The following is a 19,616-nucleotide window of genomic DNA, read 5'->3' as shown; positions in this document are numbered from 1 at the left end:
CCTCAGTGCACATGGACCAGACCTTACATACTTTACTAAAGAGGGCATTACATCTTCAGTTTTATATCCATAATTTATGAAATCCAAGCCAAGGCTTCAGGATGCTTTTCGATGAAATATTGACTTTTAAAAAAAGTATGTTTACCTCTTGGCAAATACATCTTGTAAAAGCTTGAGGTTCATTTCCTTTGTATTGCTGTATATTTTTATATTTCACAAACCTCTCTTTCAATTCTTAATTTCTTCTGTGTCTGTGATTATTACACTACTTTGATTAGTTCATGTATTAGGTTTTCCCCCTTCTTTCTCTACAAAATTACATAATTGCTTTATTGTTTCCTTTTTATTTAATACTGCTGTAATCACTGTTTCATTTTTATTAATTCATTCCTTCTGCTTGAATTTGTTTTGTTCTTTTTCTAATTCTGAATTGGATGCTCAATTCATTTACTTTCATTATTGCTTGTTTAGAAAACATGAAACTAGGAGTTTTTCTTTTTTTTATTATCAGGAATTTCATAGGTCCTGATATGCAGCATGTTCACTATTGTTCTTTACTAAATATTCTGTAATTTTGGTTTTGATCTCTTCTAGCCAGCAGTTGCTTCAGATAAAGTTTTGTTTCCTTGTTTATAATTCTTCAGTGGTATGTTTCTTTAAGAACTTTGTAATTAATTTTTGTTTATCGAATTTTGATGAAAGAATTTTTCCATTGTTTGGATCTTATTTTGAAATTTGTACATCACCTGCTATATAGTCAACTTTTGCAAGTATTCATGGATCATTAGAGGTAGATTTATTTCCTATTTGCAGGGTAATGTTAAAGGAAAACCAGGCATCTATCCACCTTCTTAATTATGATATTTAGGTATTTTATATATCATTTTTAAAAATTTGAGCTATCATGGGCTGACAGGTGTTTGTATTATTTTCTCTATTCTCTGTAATTTTTGCTTCACAAAATTTGATTTTTTGGGGAGAGGAGTACCAGAGAGTGAACTCAGGGACACTCGACCACTGAACCACATTCCCAGTCCTACTTTTTTTTTTTTTTTTTTTTTTTTTTTTAAGAGACAGGGTCTCACTGTGTTGCTTAGCACCTCACTTTTGCTGAAAGCTGGCTTAGAACTCTCGATCCTCCTGCCTCAGCCTCCTGAGCTACTGGGATTACAGGCATGCACCACCCCGCCTGGCTGCATGTTGATTCTATACCATTTAGTTTTGGAATATTTGTAACTGTTAGACCCTCATAGTTTATTATGCCCTGCATCAGTATAAAGCCCACTTCTTTGTATCATCTAGTGCTCTTCCTAGAATTCAAATTTAACTCACATGAAGAATCTGATCTTGTCTTTGCACATTGTTTTTACTTTTAGCCTTTATAGACATTTTGATTTATACAAATCTTTATACAACTGAATTTCTTAAATAAGCCAATCAGATGTTTTCTGTTGTATAATTGAAGGTAGCCACATTATCATCTATTGAAATAACAGGAATGTTTGATCTTAATTACTATCATATTTTATATCATACTTTCTGTTTTTATATGTTTTTCAAAAATAGTTCATTATATTTTCTGGGCTACCTACTTTGTTATATATTTGGTTATTCTGATTATCTCAAAATTTTATGTTTTAGTTCTTCTAGTGGTTAACTTGCTAATGAAAACTAAATTCTCTATTTATTCAGATAGTATTTATCGTCTCCATTATAAAAATTAGTAAATGTTGACCTCCCTTACCCCTTCCGCAATACCCACTTTATTTTTCTATATATTTTTAAAAATTTTATTGGTGCATACACATAAAAGTGGGTTTCGATGTTACATATTTACACATGCACACAGCATAACAATATAATCTTGTAAATTAATTTTTTATTTATATGTGACAGTGGAATGCATTACAGTTCTTATTACACATACAGAGCACAGTTTTTCATATCTCTGGTTGTGTACAAAGTATATTCACACCAATTCATGTCTTCATACATGGACCAACACCCACTTTAGATGGCTTTAATATCTTGCTTACTTCTTGTGTCCCTTGATTATTTAAGTAAAGCCCTTTTACTTTATATATCAGACATAAATGATATATTTTACCCTGTCTGTAAAAGACAAGGCAGTGGTTCATACTCTCATTACCTGTTTCCTTTCCTTTCATAATGTAACTAATTCCTTGTTGCTGTTTGTTGGTTATAATATTTCCAAATTGTCCCAATATTTTAAGTGAGCATTCTTTTTTGTAGACTATATGGTGTACACAAAACACAGCCCCCTGAAATGTGGCTGAGAAAGGTGGAAAATAACAGACTTGACCAAGGCGTAATTCCCTGGTAGTTCTTGTCTTGGTGGTACTCAGTGTTGGCACTTTGCCCAAGGTGGTTCCTCAAGAAGTTCCTTCTAGAAACAATGGAGTTTCTTCAAGCCACGTCATTGTTTGCTTGTGAGTTTCCCTGCTGCTGTTGATACTTGGGTCCGATTTGCTTGGCTGTGACGTTTTTAGATCCAACTTTCTTTCCGTGAGGTCTTTTTTAACTCTCCCCCAAGTGTTTTCCACACCCAAATGTTGCTATGAAGCGTTTGAAGACAGGCTGACAATATTTCCGTGTTGAGGTGATTTATCTTTTGGCATATGTTTCCTAAAGATTATTTTTTGTTTTAAAGAAAAAGATTTTTTATTATGGAAAATTTTAAATGTATACAACCTGAAGATGAATTCTTTTCCTGCGAGCCCAGTGAGCTTTCTAGGGAGTGCTTGGGTAGTGATTGTTTCCTGTCAGCTCTTCATTTGGGGACATGGCATGTTCTTTCCTCTACAGGTTCCAGTTGGGTGGATGACATCTTTGAACCTCTCCTTTGTCCACTTGTTCTCTAGGGGCAAACTACGACTCATATGTTGCTTCTTATTTGTTTCTCTTCCATGTTGGTTGTTTTTCCTTAATATTTTTAACCCTTTGTTTGGTCTGCTTTTTTCACTCCTGACCTCCATGGATGCTATGATTCTGGTTTTCTTCTCTACATCTATCTTCCCTGTATTTTATTCATTCTTGTTCTCCTGAAACCCTGTTTTTGTGATTAACATGTATTTCTTCATGTTCATTAAGATAGGTTTGATCTTTACTTGGTGGCACAATTATTCTGTTTCTGATATTAGTCTGTCTGTCTCTGCTTCTCTTCCTCCTTCTCTTCCTCCTCCTCCTTCTTTTCTTTTATTCCCTCTGTCCCTCTATCTTATTGTTTTTTCTTTTGTAGTGCTAGGGATTGAACCCAGGGCAGTGTGCATGTTGACCACGTGCTCTACCAAGGAGCTACTCCCATACCTTCTCGTCCCACTTTGAGGGGGCTTTTAAAAAAATTTTCCCCTCTTGCTCTTCCTCCTCTTCTCCATCTTCTCCTTCCTGGGGTCCTCGTATTCATCTTTCTGTTCTATTTCCTTCTTTTTCTTTTCTTCTTCCTCCCACTCTTTTCCCCCTCCTTCTCTTTCCTTCTTCATTTTATCATTATTATATTTGAGTGAAATGTTTTGTACCAACTATTTGCAGAAGATTTGTACCAGGAGGAAACCAGCGCAGTAGTACTGTGTGTGTGTGTGCACGCGCGTGCTTTTATGTTTTCCAAGATATCAGAGGGAAGCTATTGTAGGATTGCTCATAATTCAGCCTCTGCCCTCCACCAGCCTCAGTATCTCACGGCATCCCTCTTTGATATTCACAGCATTTGATGGCCCTTCCATACATAGTTTTTATTTAGATTACAGATTTTAATAGTATTTGTATTTCTGTTTCTTATTCTCCTTATTGCGGAGGTGATAACTTCTTAGAAGAAAGGGCTAAAATTTACTATCTTAAATCCAAAATCACAATACTTTTCTCATAGCTAAAATCTTTGTGCACTCTTCCTCGAGGAGGACGGAGAGTGTACCTTGCTGCATTTTGGTTTTGTTGTGGTTGTTCTTGTTTTTTTCTTTTTAGTTGCCATTGACATTCATTTTTATTGAGAACCTGAAATCATTTCTTTTCATATAGTACAGTGGTGTCTCTGTGAATAGGGAGAAAAAGAGAGTCTGGGGATTTTAACTGTATTTAAACTTTTTCTCTAACCTGTTGAGTTTATTTTATTAAGTCAGAATTCACACACCATGAATTCCTCCTTTCCCAGGATGCCTTTCAGTGGTTTTCAGCATATCCACAAAGTCATGCAATCATTACCATGATCTAATTCTAGATCGTTTTCATCACTGTAAAAAAGAAAAGTACTTGTCACTAATTACTCCCAATTCCTCCTTCCCCTAGTCTCTGGCAACTACTAATCAATTTTATGTCTCTGTGGATTTGCCTTTTCTAGATTTTATTATATAATGCATCATGTTTTCAAGGTTCATCTATATCAGACCGTATATCAGTATTTCATTCCTTTGTGGCTGAGTAACATTTCATTATATAGATATTGCATATTTTGTTTTTCATTTATCAAGTAACATGACTTGCACATTTGTACTTTTTATCTATTATCAACAATTCTACTGTGAACATTCATATACAAGTTTTTGTGAGGACATATGTTTTTAATACTCATGGGGTATAAACTAGGAGTGGAATTGATGGGTTTTATGCTAACTATAGTTTAAACTTTTTTTATTCTTTTTTATTGATTTTATTATTTTTTTAATACACGACAAAAGTGGAATGCATAATTCTTATTACACATATAGAGCACAATTTTTCATATCTCTGTATGTAAAGTATTGCCGGGGTCCAGCCCCAGCGGGGTCCAGGGAGTCCTGAAGGAGGAGTGGCGTCGGCGAAATGATGAGACAGGAGTCGTTCCGTTTGAGCAATCTCCAGAGAGAGAGCTAAAACTGCTTTCTCTGGGTCCCCTTTTTATTACAATTTTTCTCATCATTATAGATTTACAATACGTCATTGATTATATAATTTAAAACTTTGCCAAGACATGACATTTCCTTAACCATGATTGAGAGCACACCAATCTACATTCTTCCAGGATATGACCCCCAGCCATACAATCATCAAAGTACAGAATCATCAATAAAACATGTCACCAATTTACATCCTTCAGATTTTCCCAAGATTTACTATTTTTCCCAAGATATGTTATTTCCTTATTAACTAATGCCAAACTACGTAACCAGACTCTAAGTCTCCTAGCCAATCATTAACCTAAAGTACACTTGTACTTTATTTCTAATTTAAAATTCCCATCTAAAAAAGTCCCTTTAAATCTTATATTTAAAATATCCTAAAGTTTATGAATCATCCTTAAAACATATCAGAAACCTATACAACTAAAGACTTAAGAATTTCTAAACTTAAGAATCTAAATAAAATAATATTTCTAACATTATTTTAAAACTGTGTCTTATAAACCTATTTTAATTGATTCCTAAATTTATTCTCATAAAACTGGTTGAGCTGCTTTCTCGAAGAGTTTCTTTGTTTTTCAGTCAAGGTACACTAGTTCTCAAAGAGTTTGTTTCTCAGTCAAGGTGCACTAGTTCTCAAAGAATTTGTTTTTCAGAGGATGATTGTTGTCCATTATTAGGTTTGTCCACAATGTACTAAGATAGAAGAATAGCCTTTTACTTTGTCCTTGATATGCTGAGGGGTGGGTAGAACGGCCTCCAAGGCTTGAACTACCTGTTCTGTTCTAGCCATCTGAAATTTAATTTGTTTGGCATTTAACATACTCATGCCTCCTGTGAGAAACATAAGCATGAAAATGCAAAGTCCCAATTACATAAAAAAGGGTCTCATGGTTTCGGTTACCCACCAACCAGCGTGGCTTTGCCAGCATTCATCCTCACTGTGACCCTGTCAAGACAGTGGGAGAGCGGCTTTGCCAACACTTTTTCTCACTGTGACCCTGTCAAGACAGTGAGTGGGGGATCGCCTCCACCAAAGTATGTTCATGTCAATTTATGCCTTTATACATGTACTTTGTTATTTTTTTGCATTATGATTCTTAATACATATATATACCACAATTTTTCATATCTCTGTTTGTATATAAAGTATGTTGACACCCAATTCAAGTCTTCATACATGTACTTTGGATAATGATGTCCTTCACATTCCACCATCCTTGCTAATCCCCTGCCCTCTCCCTTTCCCTCCCACCCCTCCTTCCTATCTAGAATTAATCTAAACCTCCCATGCTCTCCCTCCCTACCTCACTATGAGTCACCCCCCTTATATCAGAGAAAACATTAGGCATTAGTTTTTTGGGGATTGGCTAACTTCACTTAGCATTATCTTCTCCAAGGCCATCCATTTACCTGCAAATGCCATGATTTTGTTCTTTTTTAATGCTAAGTAAAATTCCATTGTGTATATATGCCACATTTTTGTTGTTGTTGTTTTGTTTTTAGTACCAGGGGTTGAACTCAGGCACTCAACCACTGAGCCACATCCCTAGCCTTATTTTGTATTCTGTTTAGTGAATTGCTCAGGGCCTCGCTAAATTGCTGAGGCTGGCTTTGAACTCATGATCCTCCTGCCTCAGCCTTCCGAGGCACTAGGACTACAAATGTGTATCACTGTGCCTGGTACACTGCTGTATTTTGTTTAGCTTGATGTTTTTGTTCAGTCCCCAAATACCTATCTTTTCTTCCCTCCACCTGAAAAGGCTCACTTGAGATATCACCTGTTTTCGAAGTTCTCACATTGGCAGATGCCAGGTTCCCTGTGAACTTCCAATTCAAGGACTCTTATTTCTTTTTACTAGTTTGCTGCTTACATATAGTTTCAGTAACAAACTAACCTTCAAATGTAATGCAGCACACCTAAATGTAAGTGTGTCACCCACTTACGATACAGGACAAGTGTCTCTTGACTGACAGGTGGTTCCATGATAAGCAGAGTCTATCATCTAAATGACTTCTATCGTGCTTGTCTACATCAAGCCAGCAAAAGGGGGAAGATATGGAGAAGTAGGTACAGGAGATTTTATAGGTCCTAACCATGGTGGAAATACATCCCCTCTTCTCTTGCCGTACTATCTAGCACTAAGCAGAAGAGATTCCGCACAATGTAGATCAGTTGTGTCAACAAGAAACAGAGAAGCTGTAGGAGTCTGGTGAATAGCTACCTGCCTAATTACTCTCTATTTTGCCTGTCATAAATGTCTCAGTGACAAAGGAATTTAAGTATTTCTAACCAAATTAGTCTTTTCATTCATTCAGCGAATATTCATTATCTTCCTTCTGCATACCAACTGCATGACTTAAGCAGTTGGAGTTATCTTAACCCCTACCATAGAAATGATATTTATTTTTTTGAGTAGTCCTAGAAGAAAAAAAAATGAATTAGTTTTTAAAAGAATCTTTTATTACAACTGAGACTTTCTGAGAAATTTGACCTCTTCAGTAAAAAGGAAAGCGGTTGAATAATCCCCTAAGGGCCAGTAAGTACAAAGTCATAGGATATTGTGTTATCAATCAAGATGGATTCACCTGTAGAAGTTTATTCATCCACATAACTTATGTTCACATTTTTAAAGAGTTCATAAGTGAATGTGCCCTCCAAAGGGAAGTCAGCAACCATTGTTTTAAAACAGGCTTTTCATGGTTGAGTCTACACAGCTCAAATAAAAGCAAAAGATGCGAGTGCTGTATGGATGTGGGTACGAGCAAGTCCACAGAATTAGAACTTACTTAATATCATGCAAGTTTTGGATAATGAAATCCAAATTCATGCTTGCTTCTTAGAACTCAAGAGGAGGATATTCACCACCTCACCTTCTTATTCTGTCCCATTAAAATGTATCAGCAAAACAACTTGTGTTCCTGCTATGTAGAAATAAGAAAAGGATTTTAATTGTTTTAGCTAAGCTTTCCCACTTTCCCACTAAAGATTTTTGAGAGACACAGCATCCCTCAGCCAGGAAACAGAGATACCCCTGGGTGTCTGAATAGGAAAAGGGTACAAAAGAACTGAGCCACTTCAGGACTGTTCCTGAGACCCTTGCATGTCCTCAAATCCCACTAGGAGCCATCATTCAACTTCTTCAGACATCCACTCCTTTTCTGTTTTTTCAGTGGACTTAAATGTATGTGTGTGTGTGTGTGTGTGTGTGTGTGTGTGTGTGTGTGTGAGCTAGTGTCCTTCTCTTTGATAACATGGCTTAAAAATAATGCACATTCAGTCTTTAAGCCAGGTCTGCTTTCAGGTTGCTATTTCATTGGTAATATTTATCAAGCTAGAGTGTATTTGATGGAACATATTTACTAAATATTTCTTGAATCTTGACCTTAAATATCATAGAGACTATTGAGGAACAATAATAGTTCTTCAAACAGTTCTGTTTATTTTCATACATTTTTCTTTTTCTTCCTCTTCATAACTCTATGAGGTAGTGACTACTATCCCACATTTAACAGATGAAAACACTGAAATTTAGGAAGGAACCATAAGCTTCCTAAGATCACATGTCTCCCAGGAGAGGGGCCGGATTCAAGCATAAGCTGGTAGCCATACCTGCGGCAGGATTTTTTCCTAGTAAATGAAAGAGAGCGACTTCACTCTTGGAAGAAGGGTGACATATTTTCACTGATGTGACTGGAATATTGAGCTTCTGACCCATGTTTTTAAAAATCATCTCCATCCACAGATTTTTCCAAAGCACTTATTTATTATAGTGATGCTTCTTGGTGAGACTGAGAATATATCGGTCAGACAATTATGCTTTATTGTTGTCTAACTTTATAGTTATTTATTCTATGGTTTTTTTTTTGTTTGTTTGTTTGTTATTTTTTGTTCAGTACAAGGGCACTCAACCACTGACCCACATCCCCAGCCCTATTTTGTATTTTATTTAAAGACAGGGACTCACTGAGTTGCTTATTAGCACTTTGCTTTCGCTGAGGCTGGCTTGTAAAATTGTGATTCTGCCTCAGTCTCCGAGCCGCTGGGATCACAGGCGTGGGCCACCATGCCCAGCTACTCTGGTTCTTCTTAGTTCCCTGTTCATTGTCAACAGAGCCCTGAGCCTACAAGCACAGGAGCACTTACTCCAGTTGTGTGCACCTTTAAGTAGCACTGACAGGCAAAACTGAATCAGTACAGTTTGAACTTTAGTTGGACACTGCCCATAGCTTGGAGGGGATCTAGGGCTAGAGAAAGGTCACAGACACAGGAAAACTTGGGAAAACACAGTAGTTCTGACTGCAGAGCTGGCTCCAGGCCGTAGGACACATGGCCCATTGCCTTATTTTCCACAGGGAACCTATTGCTGTCCAACAGCATGAGCCTTTGCGACAGCATGAGCCTTTGTAGCTGGATGTAATGATTGGACCCCAAAGGGCGTTGGCTTCTTGGTGTCTTTTATGCAGAGGAGCGGAACCCATAAGAATGTATTACATAACATAATTGTAATAATTAAAATAAAACCCAATGGCCTAAGTGGCAGGTTGCTAAATAAAATCTGGGCCGCTCGACCTACTGTTCTTTAATTTACCATGACCTCCTGTTTTTCTAGGGTGACAGAGAAGCAGAGCTGGGGCTGCCTTTTTCTCCTCTGTGTGACAGGAAGTCGACCATGGTTGCTCAGTCACAAGTAGGTAGGTGTCTGCCAGCCATTTGGACAGCAGGAACACCAGATGGGAAGTCTCTGGAAGTTCAGCAGAGATGTTCTATGTGATTCCTTGGCCAGGAGATTGGCTCTGTTCTGCCATGCGGTACCATCGGCTTTGGCTGCCCGGATGGATGGAGCTTCTTCATTCTTCTGCTTGGAATATGGCTAGTTCCTGGGGAGATCAGACAGGGACACTGTGGTGTCTCTGATGTTCCCTGCCATGAGGAAAGGGGTTTCAGCTTTCTAAGGAAATGATGAGTCATTGTCAGGAAGCACGTTCTGCCTTAGTCTTTCCATCCTGCTTACAACACTAGAAGTCTCTATGGCACATCTCCTCGTGATGCTACTGCTAGTTCAGTGTTCAGGATGGACCCATTTTCTGGATGACCCTACTTCCAGGAATGACTCTTCAAATATGTTCCTTCTTTCCTTTCTTTTTTTTTTTTTTTTAAACAAAACAAAACATTACTTTTTGGTGAGGATCACTTTTGTATTGTTAATGACTACATTACGTGTATGGCAAAAATCTTCAGCTATGGGTGGCAGTAGCAGTACCATCCATAAATTAAATGTAATGTATAAATTAAATAAATATCATTAGTGATCTCCACCTTGAAGAGGAAATCATTCAAAAAATAAATTTAATAAGCATTTATCAATTTTTCTACTTGTATTTTGAGTCCTTGTTCATTTTTTTCATAATATAGCTTGAATCCTATCAAATATTAGACACTGCTATGCATTAAAATAGATATTATAAAATCAAAAACAAGTGATATATGTATCTGTCCTCCAAGATATTAAACCAGTTTGGGGGAGAGGACAAGATGTTATAAAAACAAAAATCTTTCAGAGCATTAATATGTTAAGGTAAATTTCTGAACGTTGTACCTCGCAGTACAAAATAGAGTGTGGGAACCCTTAGATCCAGTGGTCCATTCTAGACTTACTGGAGAGAAATATTTGAGCTGCATCCTGGGAAGTAAGCCGGTATTATGTAGGCAAATAGTGAATCGTATTAGAGATGAGTTGGGAGGGCAGTCCAGGCAGGACGTACAACTTATACAGAGAAGAGAAACTGTGGTCATTGAATTCTAAACAGCTCCATATGGCAGGAGCAGTAGGAAGGGAGTAGGATGCAGCAAAGGACATGTCTGGAGAGAAAATGAGGCCCAGATTTTATATTGCGTTAAGAATAGCACATTGCCTACACTTTCTGGCCAGAATGAGGCTCTACCTAAAGAATTTAATGTAAGGTTAAATAACACATAAATTCATGTTTTAGCCTGTGGGTGTAATTGGACCCACCACCTGTTTTTGTAAATAAATTTTATTATAACACAGCTAAGCCCCTTCATTTACATATCGCCTGTGCTTTTGCACTACAGGCGGCAGAGCTGAGTGGTTTTAATAGAGACGAGTGGCCTACAAAACCTCAACTGTCACCCTCTAGTCTTTTGCAGAAAGTTTGCTGACCCTCTTTTAGAAACATTTCCCCACCAGTAGTAGGGAGGATGAGTTGGAGGGTTTTGGTTAAGAAGAGCAGTGAGGAAACCCATTGGATGCCTCCTGCAGGACTGGGAGGGAAAGATGAGGCTTGTCAGAACTGAGTTGATGACTCTCCAGAGGGACTCTCCAGAGTAAAGGTGGCATATCAAGTGAGAAGGATTTGGCTGAATACAAAGTTCTGGGAAAGGAGGGAATTTAGAGTACGTGGTTGGACCTCCATCTCAGTTACAAGGTTGGAGGAAAAGCTAATATGTTATTTTTGGTTTGGATATGTTGCATTTAACTTGGGGGAAAAGTCACAATGGGACCATAAAATACTTGAGTTTGAGCTCAACATTATACTATAATTAACAAGAACACAAATGGGCTTTCAGTGTTTCTTTATCAGGATACTACTGATACGTGGTTAGGACAATTCCGGTTTTGTCAATTCCATGGTAGGAATTTTGAGCATCCTTCACTGCTGAGCATCAAAGACTGGTATCACCCCAACCTCCATCATGGTGAAAACCAAATATGTATTCATACATTTCCAGATACCACTGGGAAAATATCCTTTGTTTGATATTAGTTTCCTTCCAACTTTCATGTGGCTCACTCCCCTCCCATCCATCTTGCCATATTAACTTTCCCAAAGAACATTTTGAAAATCTTATTACAGTGTTGCCCAGACATCTTCAGGGGTTTCCAGTGCCCTGTTAGGTCCCAGCTCCCTAGGAATCCCCCTTCCTGAACAATGGGTGATTTACCTTCTGAGCTTTCTTTTCTCAAGTCTAAAAGAGTCCAGAAGCCCCAAACATTGCTCAACACCTCCTGCACTGTCCCATCTGCCACTTCACTCACCCCACCCTGTCTACCCAGAGTGAGTGGCGTGTCTTCCTCTCCACCCATTCTTTAGGCCTCAGCTCAAACACCACAACCTCATAAAGCTGTCCACAGATCTGTCAGCAGAGGGCAGAATCCCCCCTCTCTCACCTTCCCAGGAGTATTCATCTGTCCTCCTCTGGCCCTCCAAATGCTCCTTGGGGTCATCTTTGTATTCATTTAATCTCTCCTGTAAATTCCTTGTGGGCAGGCCGGTGCTGTTATTCTTCTCACAATTCCTATTACACTGCTGATTACACAGCAGGTGCTGAATATGTATTTTAAAGTACTTAATTGTATTTCCTATTGAAAAGCCATAAAGTTAGGAAAGAGACACGGAACTGACTCATGGCATTCAAATCAAGGAATCTATTAAACGAACAAGACCCGCTGGCTCTTAAATCTGATCTTCAGCTCCTGTACCGATGAATTTTAAAAGACAGAAAAGACTCACCCGTTTCCCCTGGGGAACGTGGAACAGCCCATTGACTCTGTAGTTCCTCTGAGGCATTGCTGTTTCTCTGCAGGTTTTATTGATTTCATTGTGGAACCGACCTTCACTGTGCTCACGGACATGACCGAAAAGATTGTGAGTCCATTAATCGATGAAACCTCCCAAACTGGTGGGACAGGACAGAGGCGCTCGAGGTCAGTGGAGAAGTTTGAGGATGGGGGTGGGGGTTGGCCTGTCCTCAAGGATCCCCTCCTGTTGGTGGGGATCCTCACCTCCTTTTTATGAGAGATCTGCTGCTTATTTCCTCAGAGAAATTGAAACTATACTCTCTGTACTCTCCAGGCTGGCCTGAAAATGGTAACCCACATTCAAATTATAACTGGCAGGTCCCTGGTGTCCCCAACCCAGGTCCTCTCTTGGCCTTTGCTCATGGCAGGAGCAACCACTGAACTTTAGCGCACTGTTCCCAGACAGCCTTGCTCCTGATTCTTCAAAAAGATAGTACCACTGATCAGAGTTCTTACAAGAACTGAAACTGACTTTCATTTCTAGGTTCAGGAAGAGAATAAATAGAGAAAAAAAAACAAAACCCTGAACATTTTTAATTGCCTTCTGCTTCAGTGTTGTTGTTCCAAATGGAGAAGAGTGTAGAGTAGGAGAGCTCAGACTCTGGAGTGAGCGTGCCGGTGTTAGAATCCAGACTCCATCACTTATTACCTGTGCAGTCTCAACCTGGTTCCTCGGTTTCCTCATCTGGGAAAGTGTGGATTATAATATTCATAGGTTGAAAGATTCAGAGAGTTATTCATTATATAATTGCTTAGAACATAATCTGGCATTAAATTTAACTGCATTAAAGCTGGCAATTAGTCTTTATTGGCAAGGTTACCGCTGCTGCTCCTACAACCACTACACCTATATTACTACTACTGCTAATACTATTACTACTGCCACCACTATGACTTGAATGAAAACTACTAATGCCTCCACCACTAATATAGCTAGTGTTACTACACACTATTGCTACTGTTACTACTGCTACTACTATAATGACATTCTCCTCCTCATCCATGCAAAACCCTGGGCTTCATCATGAAGGAGAAAAAACATAGAGTGGATAGGAAGAAGAGAAGAAAAGATTAGGGAAAGAAGTTAATGGGGAGGAGGGAAGTAAGAGGAACATTAGGACAGGGAGATGTCAGGGATACTCAAGATGGACCACCATTGAGGTTGCTAATAAAGAGGACAGAAGCCCGTGACCAAGTCCTCACAATCCCAGGACTCTTTAAGCACTGGTTGAAACTTACCTTGCTCTTCCAGTCAGTCTTCACAGTCATTTAGTGACAAAGTAGCCTTCATTGTCATAGTCATTTATGCCAGTCACTGCCTTAGCCACTGAGGAGTAGGAGATACTTTGTTAGGATGATATTTTCTGATATTTGCTAACTCACCCACATTCGAAGAATAAAGTAGTATTCATTTAAAGTAAGGCCTTTTGCACAACTTCATCCTCCACAACCTCCAAGCTGTGTGTGTCTCTCTGTCATCTCCAAGGCACATGAGAAAATCCTCACTCCTGTGTACTCAGAAAACCAAGATCAAAGGGACCCTGAGTCTAGGACAAGGGAGGAGCTGGAGAGAGAGAGAGAGAGTACCAAATTGCTGGGTAACTTGGAAAAGCAGCCAGTGTAGAAGCAGGGGGTAAACTGCGGAACAAGTAGATTTCCAAGTTCAAATTCATTTATATCAGAGAATAGACTGGAAAATTCATGTGGGTGGATTCTAGGTACAGGAAAAAAGAAGGGATCACTCAGCACAGAAGAGGAGGAGGACTGTGAAGACTCCTGAGGGTGCAGGGTCGATATTTTTCGTGCTGAAAATTCAGAATTTCCCACCTTTCATATTTGGAAAATGTATTTCCAAGAATATATTTTCAGGACCCAGGAATTTTATGACAACGCATTGACGAGTGCTAACTGCCTTTCTCTTGGGTTTGCTTGTTGCATACATCTTTCAAACAGTAACACTCCTCTTCAATGCAATTTCTTGTTTTGTCCTCCAGTTTGAACAGCATTAGCTCATCAGATGCAAAGCAGCGATCAGGTGTCAAAAGCTCTGGGTCAGAAGGAAGTGCCTCCATCAACAATTCCGTTATCCCTGTTGACTATAAGAGCTTTAAAGCCACTTGGACGGAGGTGGTGCACATCAATCGGGAGAGATGGAGAGCCAAGGTGCCGAAAGGTAACATGCTGTGGGGGAAAGAATCTTCCAGGACACCTAAACCAACTCAGCATTCACTCATGAAGCAATGGTTGTCTTCCCTGACTATGGATGTTGCAAATAAAGCACAAGTGCTCAGGGTGCTGCAGTCACTGAATATTAGGCTCTCCCATCTTTGATCTTAATTACCTGAAACTCAATGTGGGGTAAACTGTGGCAGGCCTCTGTGCCTCCTGCCATCTTGCCCTTTGTGATTTAACTGGAATCCTTTTCCTGGTATGATGATTCTGTGGGGGGATGGGTATTATTATTTCTTGGTTTTTGTTAGACCATCTTGTCAGACTCATTTCATGTTCTGAGGCCTTTACTTTTTCTTTAGCCTAAGCAAAGCCCAGCCAATACCCACCTTGGCCATTATGCTGGGATATTAGGAGCTTTTCTTTCCTTATGTGCATGCATTTTTATGTTTCTTTCATATTCACTATTTCCATTCACTCATTGCTCCGACCGTAAAACTGCTTTTCTGAGATGGTGTGACTTGTAAGTAAACAGAATCCCCTGAGTAAACATCATCAAAAGTTCAGACCAGAAAAACTGTCTTGTGGGACTATTCACAAAGTCAGAAATTCACTCGTTTTTTGGAAGCTTAACGTGCTGGTGTGAACAAATGAACTTCACGATCAGCATGTGCTACGTGAGCAGCCTGTGTCTTAGATACGGAGGCACCATAAACAGAGGTGGCACAAACCTGATGTGAGGGGGTAAAGCTGTGAGGCCTGGTTCCAGCCAAAGATACAGACGTGGGTGACTCTTGGGGCTCAGTGAAGGGCCTGATTCCAGTGAGCTGTGCGGAGGTGAGCCTTCAACTATAGTCAGTTTTTGCTGACATCTGTGGTGTTTCCAGTGCTGAGGACATAGAGATGAGTAACAGACATCTTAATCCTCAATGGTCACAGTCTTTGGCAGGAGAGGGGCAGCGACATTACTTTGGAGTTGCCTGCATAGGAAGCATAGGACTTCAGTCGCAATCTTGTGCTTGTCACCAGCCCCCACCAACCCTGAGCCCCAGACCCTCACAGCAGTCAAGGAGAGTTTTAACCCCAAACACACTCCCCACAATTTTATTCTCCTAGTGTCAGCACAACGTGTGAAAAGAAGGGTGGGATGGAGGATGTCTTAGTCGGTTTTCTGTTGCTATAACAACATACCTAAGTCTGGAAATTTATATAGGACTAAAAATGTATTTGTTTCACAGTTGTGGAGGCTAAGAAGTTTAAGAACACACTCTTGGCATCTGCCTAGTGGAGGACATCACTTGGTGAGGCAGACCAAGCACGTTAGCTCAGCTTCTCTTCCCCTTTCTACAGAGTCACTCCTGCCATCATGGAGGCCCAGACTCATGACCTTTTCTAATCCTAATTACCTCCCAATGGTCCCACCTTGAAGCAATGTATAAATTTAGGGATTAAATTTTCAACTTGTGAAATTTGGAGGATACTTTGATACCATATAGAGGAAGAGCATGACTGGCAGTCTTGATCCTCATACATCAGGGTAGGCCGGGTCTGCTCCCAGTGGAGAGGAGCAACCTCACCCTCACCGTTGGAGTTATTTAAAGGTCCAACAATGTGACTTGCCCACAGAATCCTGTCCGCATGGCTGCTCATTGAGGAGAGGCAAAGTGTTTGTATTTATGGTGCTCCTAGGACATAATTGGACCCTTATCATTTGGGTGCACCCTGAGCTGCAGAGGGAGCCAACACCTCTTCCATATTTTAAGTGTTGGAGGTCTCACAGTCCATTCAAATGCTGTAAACATTCAAATCCTCCATGTTGGCAGGCATTGCAAGCAGCATGGCAACTCCTGCATCATCTCAAAAGAAGCACACACTCGCAATCAATTGCACTTGAAAATCCAAGGCCTGACAAGGCACAGTTTAAAGAGGTACTTCAAAATAATTTGTTTGCAATCATCTAGCTTACAAAAATTACTTTCTGAAACTAATTACCTGGGAAAATACTAGACAATTTCTTTTCCTAGGGAAAACTGGCTTTTTAAAAAGGACAGGTAAATAGCTCAAATTTTTCAATGTATTAGGTATGCAGATAAAGATGTGTTAGGCTATTTTAGCAACATAGAAGGACTATTCCCTCACCCTGCTTGGGCCTTTGGTAAGGCCCTGTGTAATCAGGATTTGAAGAACACCTGAGTGGACCTGAAGGAGGCATTAGAAATGGGAACAAGGAGAAAGGAGATGGATCCAGGTGTAGAGCCTGGGTTATGGGTATTTTGTGGGAGGATTGTTTGGTTACCAAGGCAAATTTCAGTAAGTGGGCAAATGGAGAATTGAATCCTGACTTGCAAGGTTCTTTGGCAAATTCAGCTGGGTTCTTTTAGAGTACATTTTGGGATGGTAATGAACGTGACAGAGTTGATGCACAGAGAGATAACATGCAAAGCACTAAGAACAGAGCCTGCACATGATAGTGCCTGATAAATGGCAGCTGTTACTTAAATACTTTAGAGAAGAAGGTTAGCAGTTGTAAAGCAAAGTCAAGATGCAGGTGGTAAAAATACCAACCTAAAGTTAATGTTTTATGACATTTTTGGTATCCTGGTAATACTGTTGACTGGTTTTTTTTTTTTTCCCTAATTTTATTATTAGTTGTTCAAAACATTACAAAGCTCTTGACATATCATATTTCATACATTTGATTCAAGCGGATTATGAACTCCCATTTTTACCCCATATACAGATTGCAGAATCACATCGGTTACACATCCTCTTTTTTACATATTGCCATACTAGTGACTGTTGTATTCTGCTGCCTTTCCTATCCTCTACTATCCCCCCTCCCCTCCCCTCCCATCTTCTCTCTCTACCCCATCGACTGTAATTCATTTCTCTCCCTTGTTTTGTTTTTTTCTTTCCCCTCACATCCTCTTATATGTAATTTTGTATAATAATGAGGGTCTCCTTCCATTTCCATGCAATTCCCTTCTCTTTCCCTTTCCCTCCCACCTCTCGTCCCTGTTTAATGTTAATCTTCTTCTCATGTCTTCCTCCCTGCTCTGTTCTTAGTTGTTCTCCTTATATCAAAGAAGACATTTGGCATTTGTTTTTTAGGGATTGGCTAGCTTCACTTAGCATAATCTGCTCTAATGCCATCCATTTCCCTGCAAATGCCATGATTTTGTCATTTTTTAGTGCTGAGTAATACTGCATTGTGTATAAATACCACATTTTTTTAATCCATTCATCTATTGAAGGGCATCTAGGTTGGTTTCACAGTCTAGCTATTGTGAATTGTGCTGCTATGAACATCGATGTAGCAGTATCCCTATAGTACGCTCTTTTAAGGTCTTGAGAAGGGGAATAGCTGGGTCAAATGGTGGTTCCTGTTTGACTGATGCTAATGAGAAGTTCAGTTTGCATTTGTTTCAGGGTCAGCTTGATTAGATAATCCCAGGGTGTGTTTCACATTGCTTTGTTTTTCCCCATTTCCCCTCAGAGGACTCTGATTTCAAAAGTGTCTGCCCTCCATGTGGCATTTAAACATATATTGTCATTAAACTGATTGGAAATGGAATTGGATCTAAAGTCTTGGTTTTATGAACCAACCTAATTTACAAAGCCAACTAGGCCAGAATCCATAGTTCTTAGGAAATGTTACATCAAAATTTTTTATAACTTTTAGGGCTACATATCATTATTCCCAATCAAGATATTCTGTATAACAGTTTGCAAGTCAGATCTATATCAATTTCCATCCAATATTTAATATATTTTAACCTGAATTTCCTGATGTAAGAATAACATGTGTTTAGGCCATAAGTGCTTATGACCTACTCAGGATTTTAACTATTGTTCATATCCTAAAGTCATTCTTTTTTATTTGTTTAACTAAGTGTATGTGTAAGTAAACGTTTCCCCTACCACATTGGGATCATACTGGAATATGTATTGTATTCTATTTTTTTTTCTATTCTGAGTATTATTTAACCTGATGCTGCATATTCTGACTTAAGTGGCTCCATCATCTACAGAAACATAGTTGAATCCTTCTTTATTACTCAGTATTAGATTTCCACTTCACTATTACATATAACTTTATTATGTACTTACATATTTAAAAGTTTTTGAGAACACTTCAAATTATTTATCTGGTATAAATTCCTAGATCTGATATTCCTCTGTCAAGGCAGATGAACACTTTTTAAATTCTTGGTTATTATATACTATAAAATTTCTCTAAAATTTTAAAGAAATTTTTTCTCTCAATTGGACATATAGTAAGAGTGCCTATTTCTGTTTACCATTTTCTCCTTTATTTTTCCATCAGAATGTTTACATTCATGTCATTGAGTCATAATTATTTTTATATATTGAGGATGATAATTCTTTAGTTGTCAAAGTATCTTCCAATTTGTACTCCACCTCAGTTGGTCTTATGCTTTTAACTTTGCTTATGGCCTCTTCTCTTTATACCTCCTAATTTCATTTTTCTAGAAATTACTTTTAAGGTTTTCTATGTAATTATAATTCTCCATAAACGTATATACATGGAAGAGTATATAGTGATGCTGTGTTGCAATGTTGAGAAATTCAGTTATTTTTATTCATTTCCTTCATCAATTCTCAGCTTTTATTGAAGAGGGGAATTTCAAACTAGTTGGTTATAAGTGAAGTTTTTTTTTTTTTTTAAGAGGGCGTAGCAGGGATTGAACTCAGGGGTACTCCACCACTGAGCTACATCCCCAGCTCTATTTTGCATTTTATTTAAAGACAGGGTTTCACTGAGTTGCTTAGTGCCTTGCTTTTGCTGAGGCTGGCTTTGAACTCAGGATGCTTCTGCCTCAGACTCCTGAGCTGCTGGGATTACAGGCGTGCACCACTGCGCCTGGTGTGAAGTGTTTTTTTATAATCAAATTACTCTTAAATATTGTTTTTTTCATAGTTTCATCAAATT

General features: G+C 38.9%; 1 protein-coding gene across 3 annotated transcripts in view; it reads left to right on the top strand.

The window, feature by feature from the left end:
• The window catches only part of Pde1c (phosphodiesterase 1C), a 511,610-nt gene that overhangs the window by 427,210 nt on the left and 64,784 nt on the right, over nt 1–19,616 (top strand). For all 3 annotated transcript variants that reach the window (XM_076863774.2, XM_076863776.2, XM_076863775.2), the window contains 3 exons: nt 9,503–9,584; nt 12,499–12,619; nt 14,488–14,666. In XM_076863774.2, the coding sequence (XP_076719889.2) occupies nt 9,503–9,584; nt 12,499–12,619; nt 14,488–14,666 (382 nt within the window). The remainder of the gene's footprint in view (nt 1–9,502; nt 9,585–12,498; nt 12,620–14,487; nt 14,667–19,616) is intronic.

Source organism: Callospermophilus lateralis, chromosome 1 (genome assembly GCF_048772815.1).
Source record: "Callospermophilus lateralis isolate mCalLat2 chromosome 1, mCalLat2.hap1, whole genome shotgun sequence".
NCBI lineage: Eukaryota > Metazoa > Chordata > Mammalia > Rodentia > Sciuridae > Callospermophilus > Callospermophilus lateralis.
The sequence above is the reverse complement of the archived record's forward strand: the minus strand, read 5'-3'. Positions and strand labels throughout refer to the sequence as shown.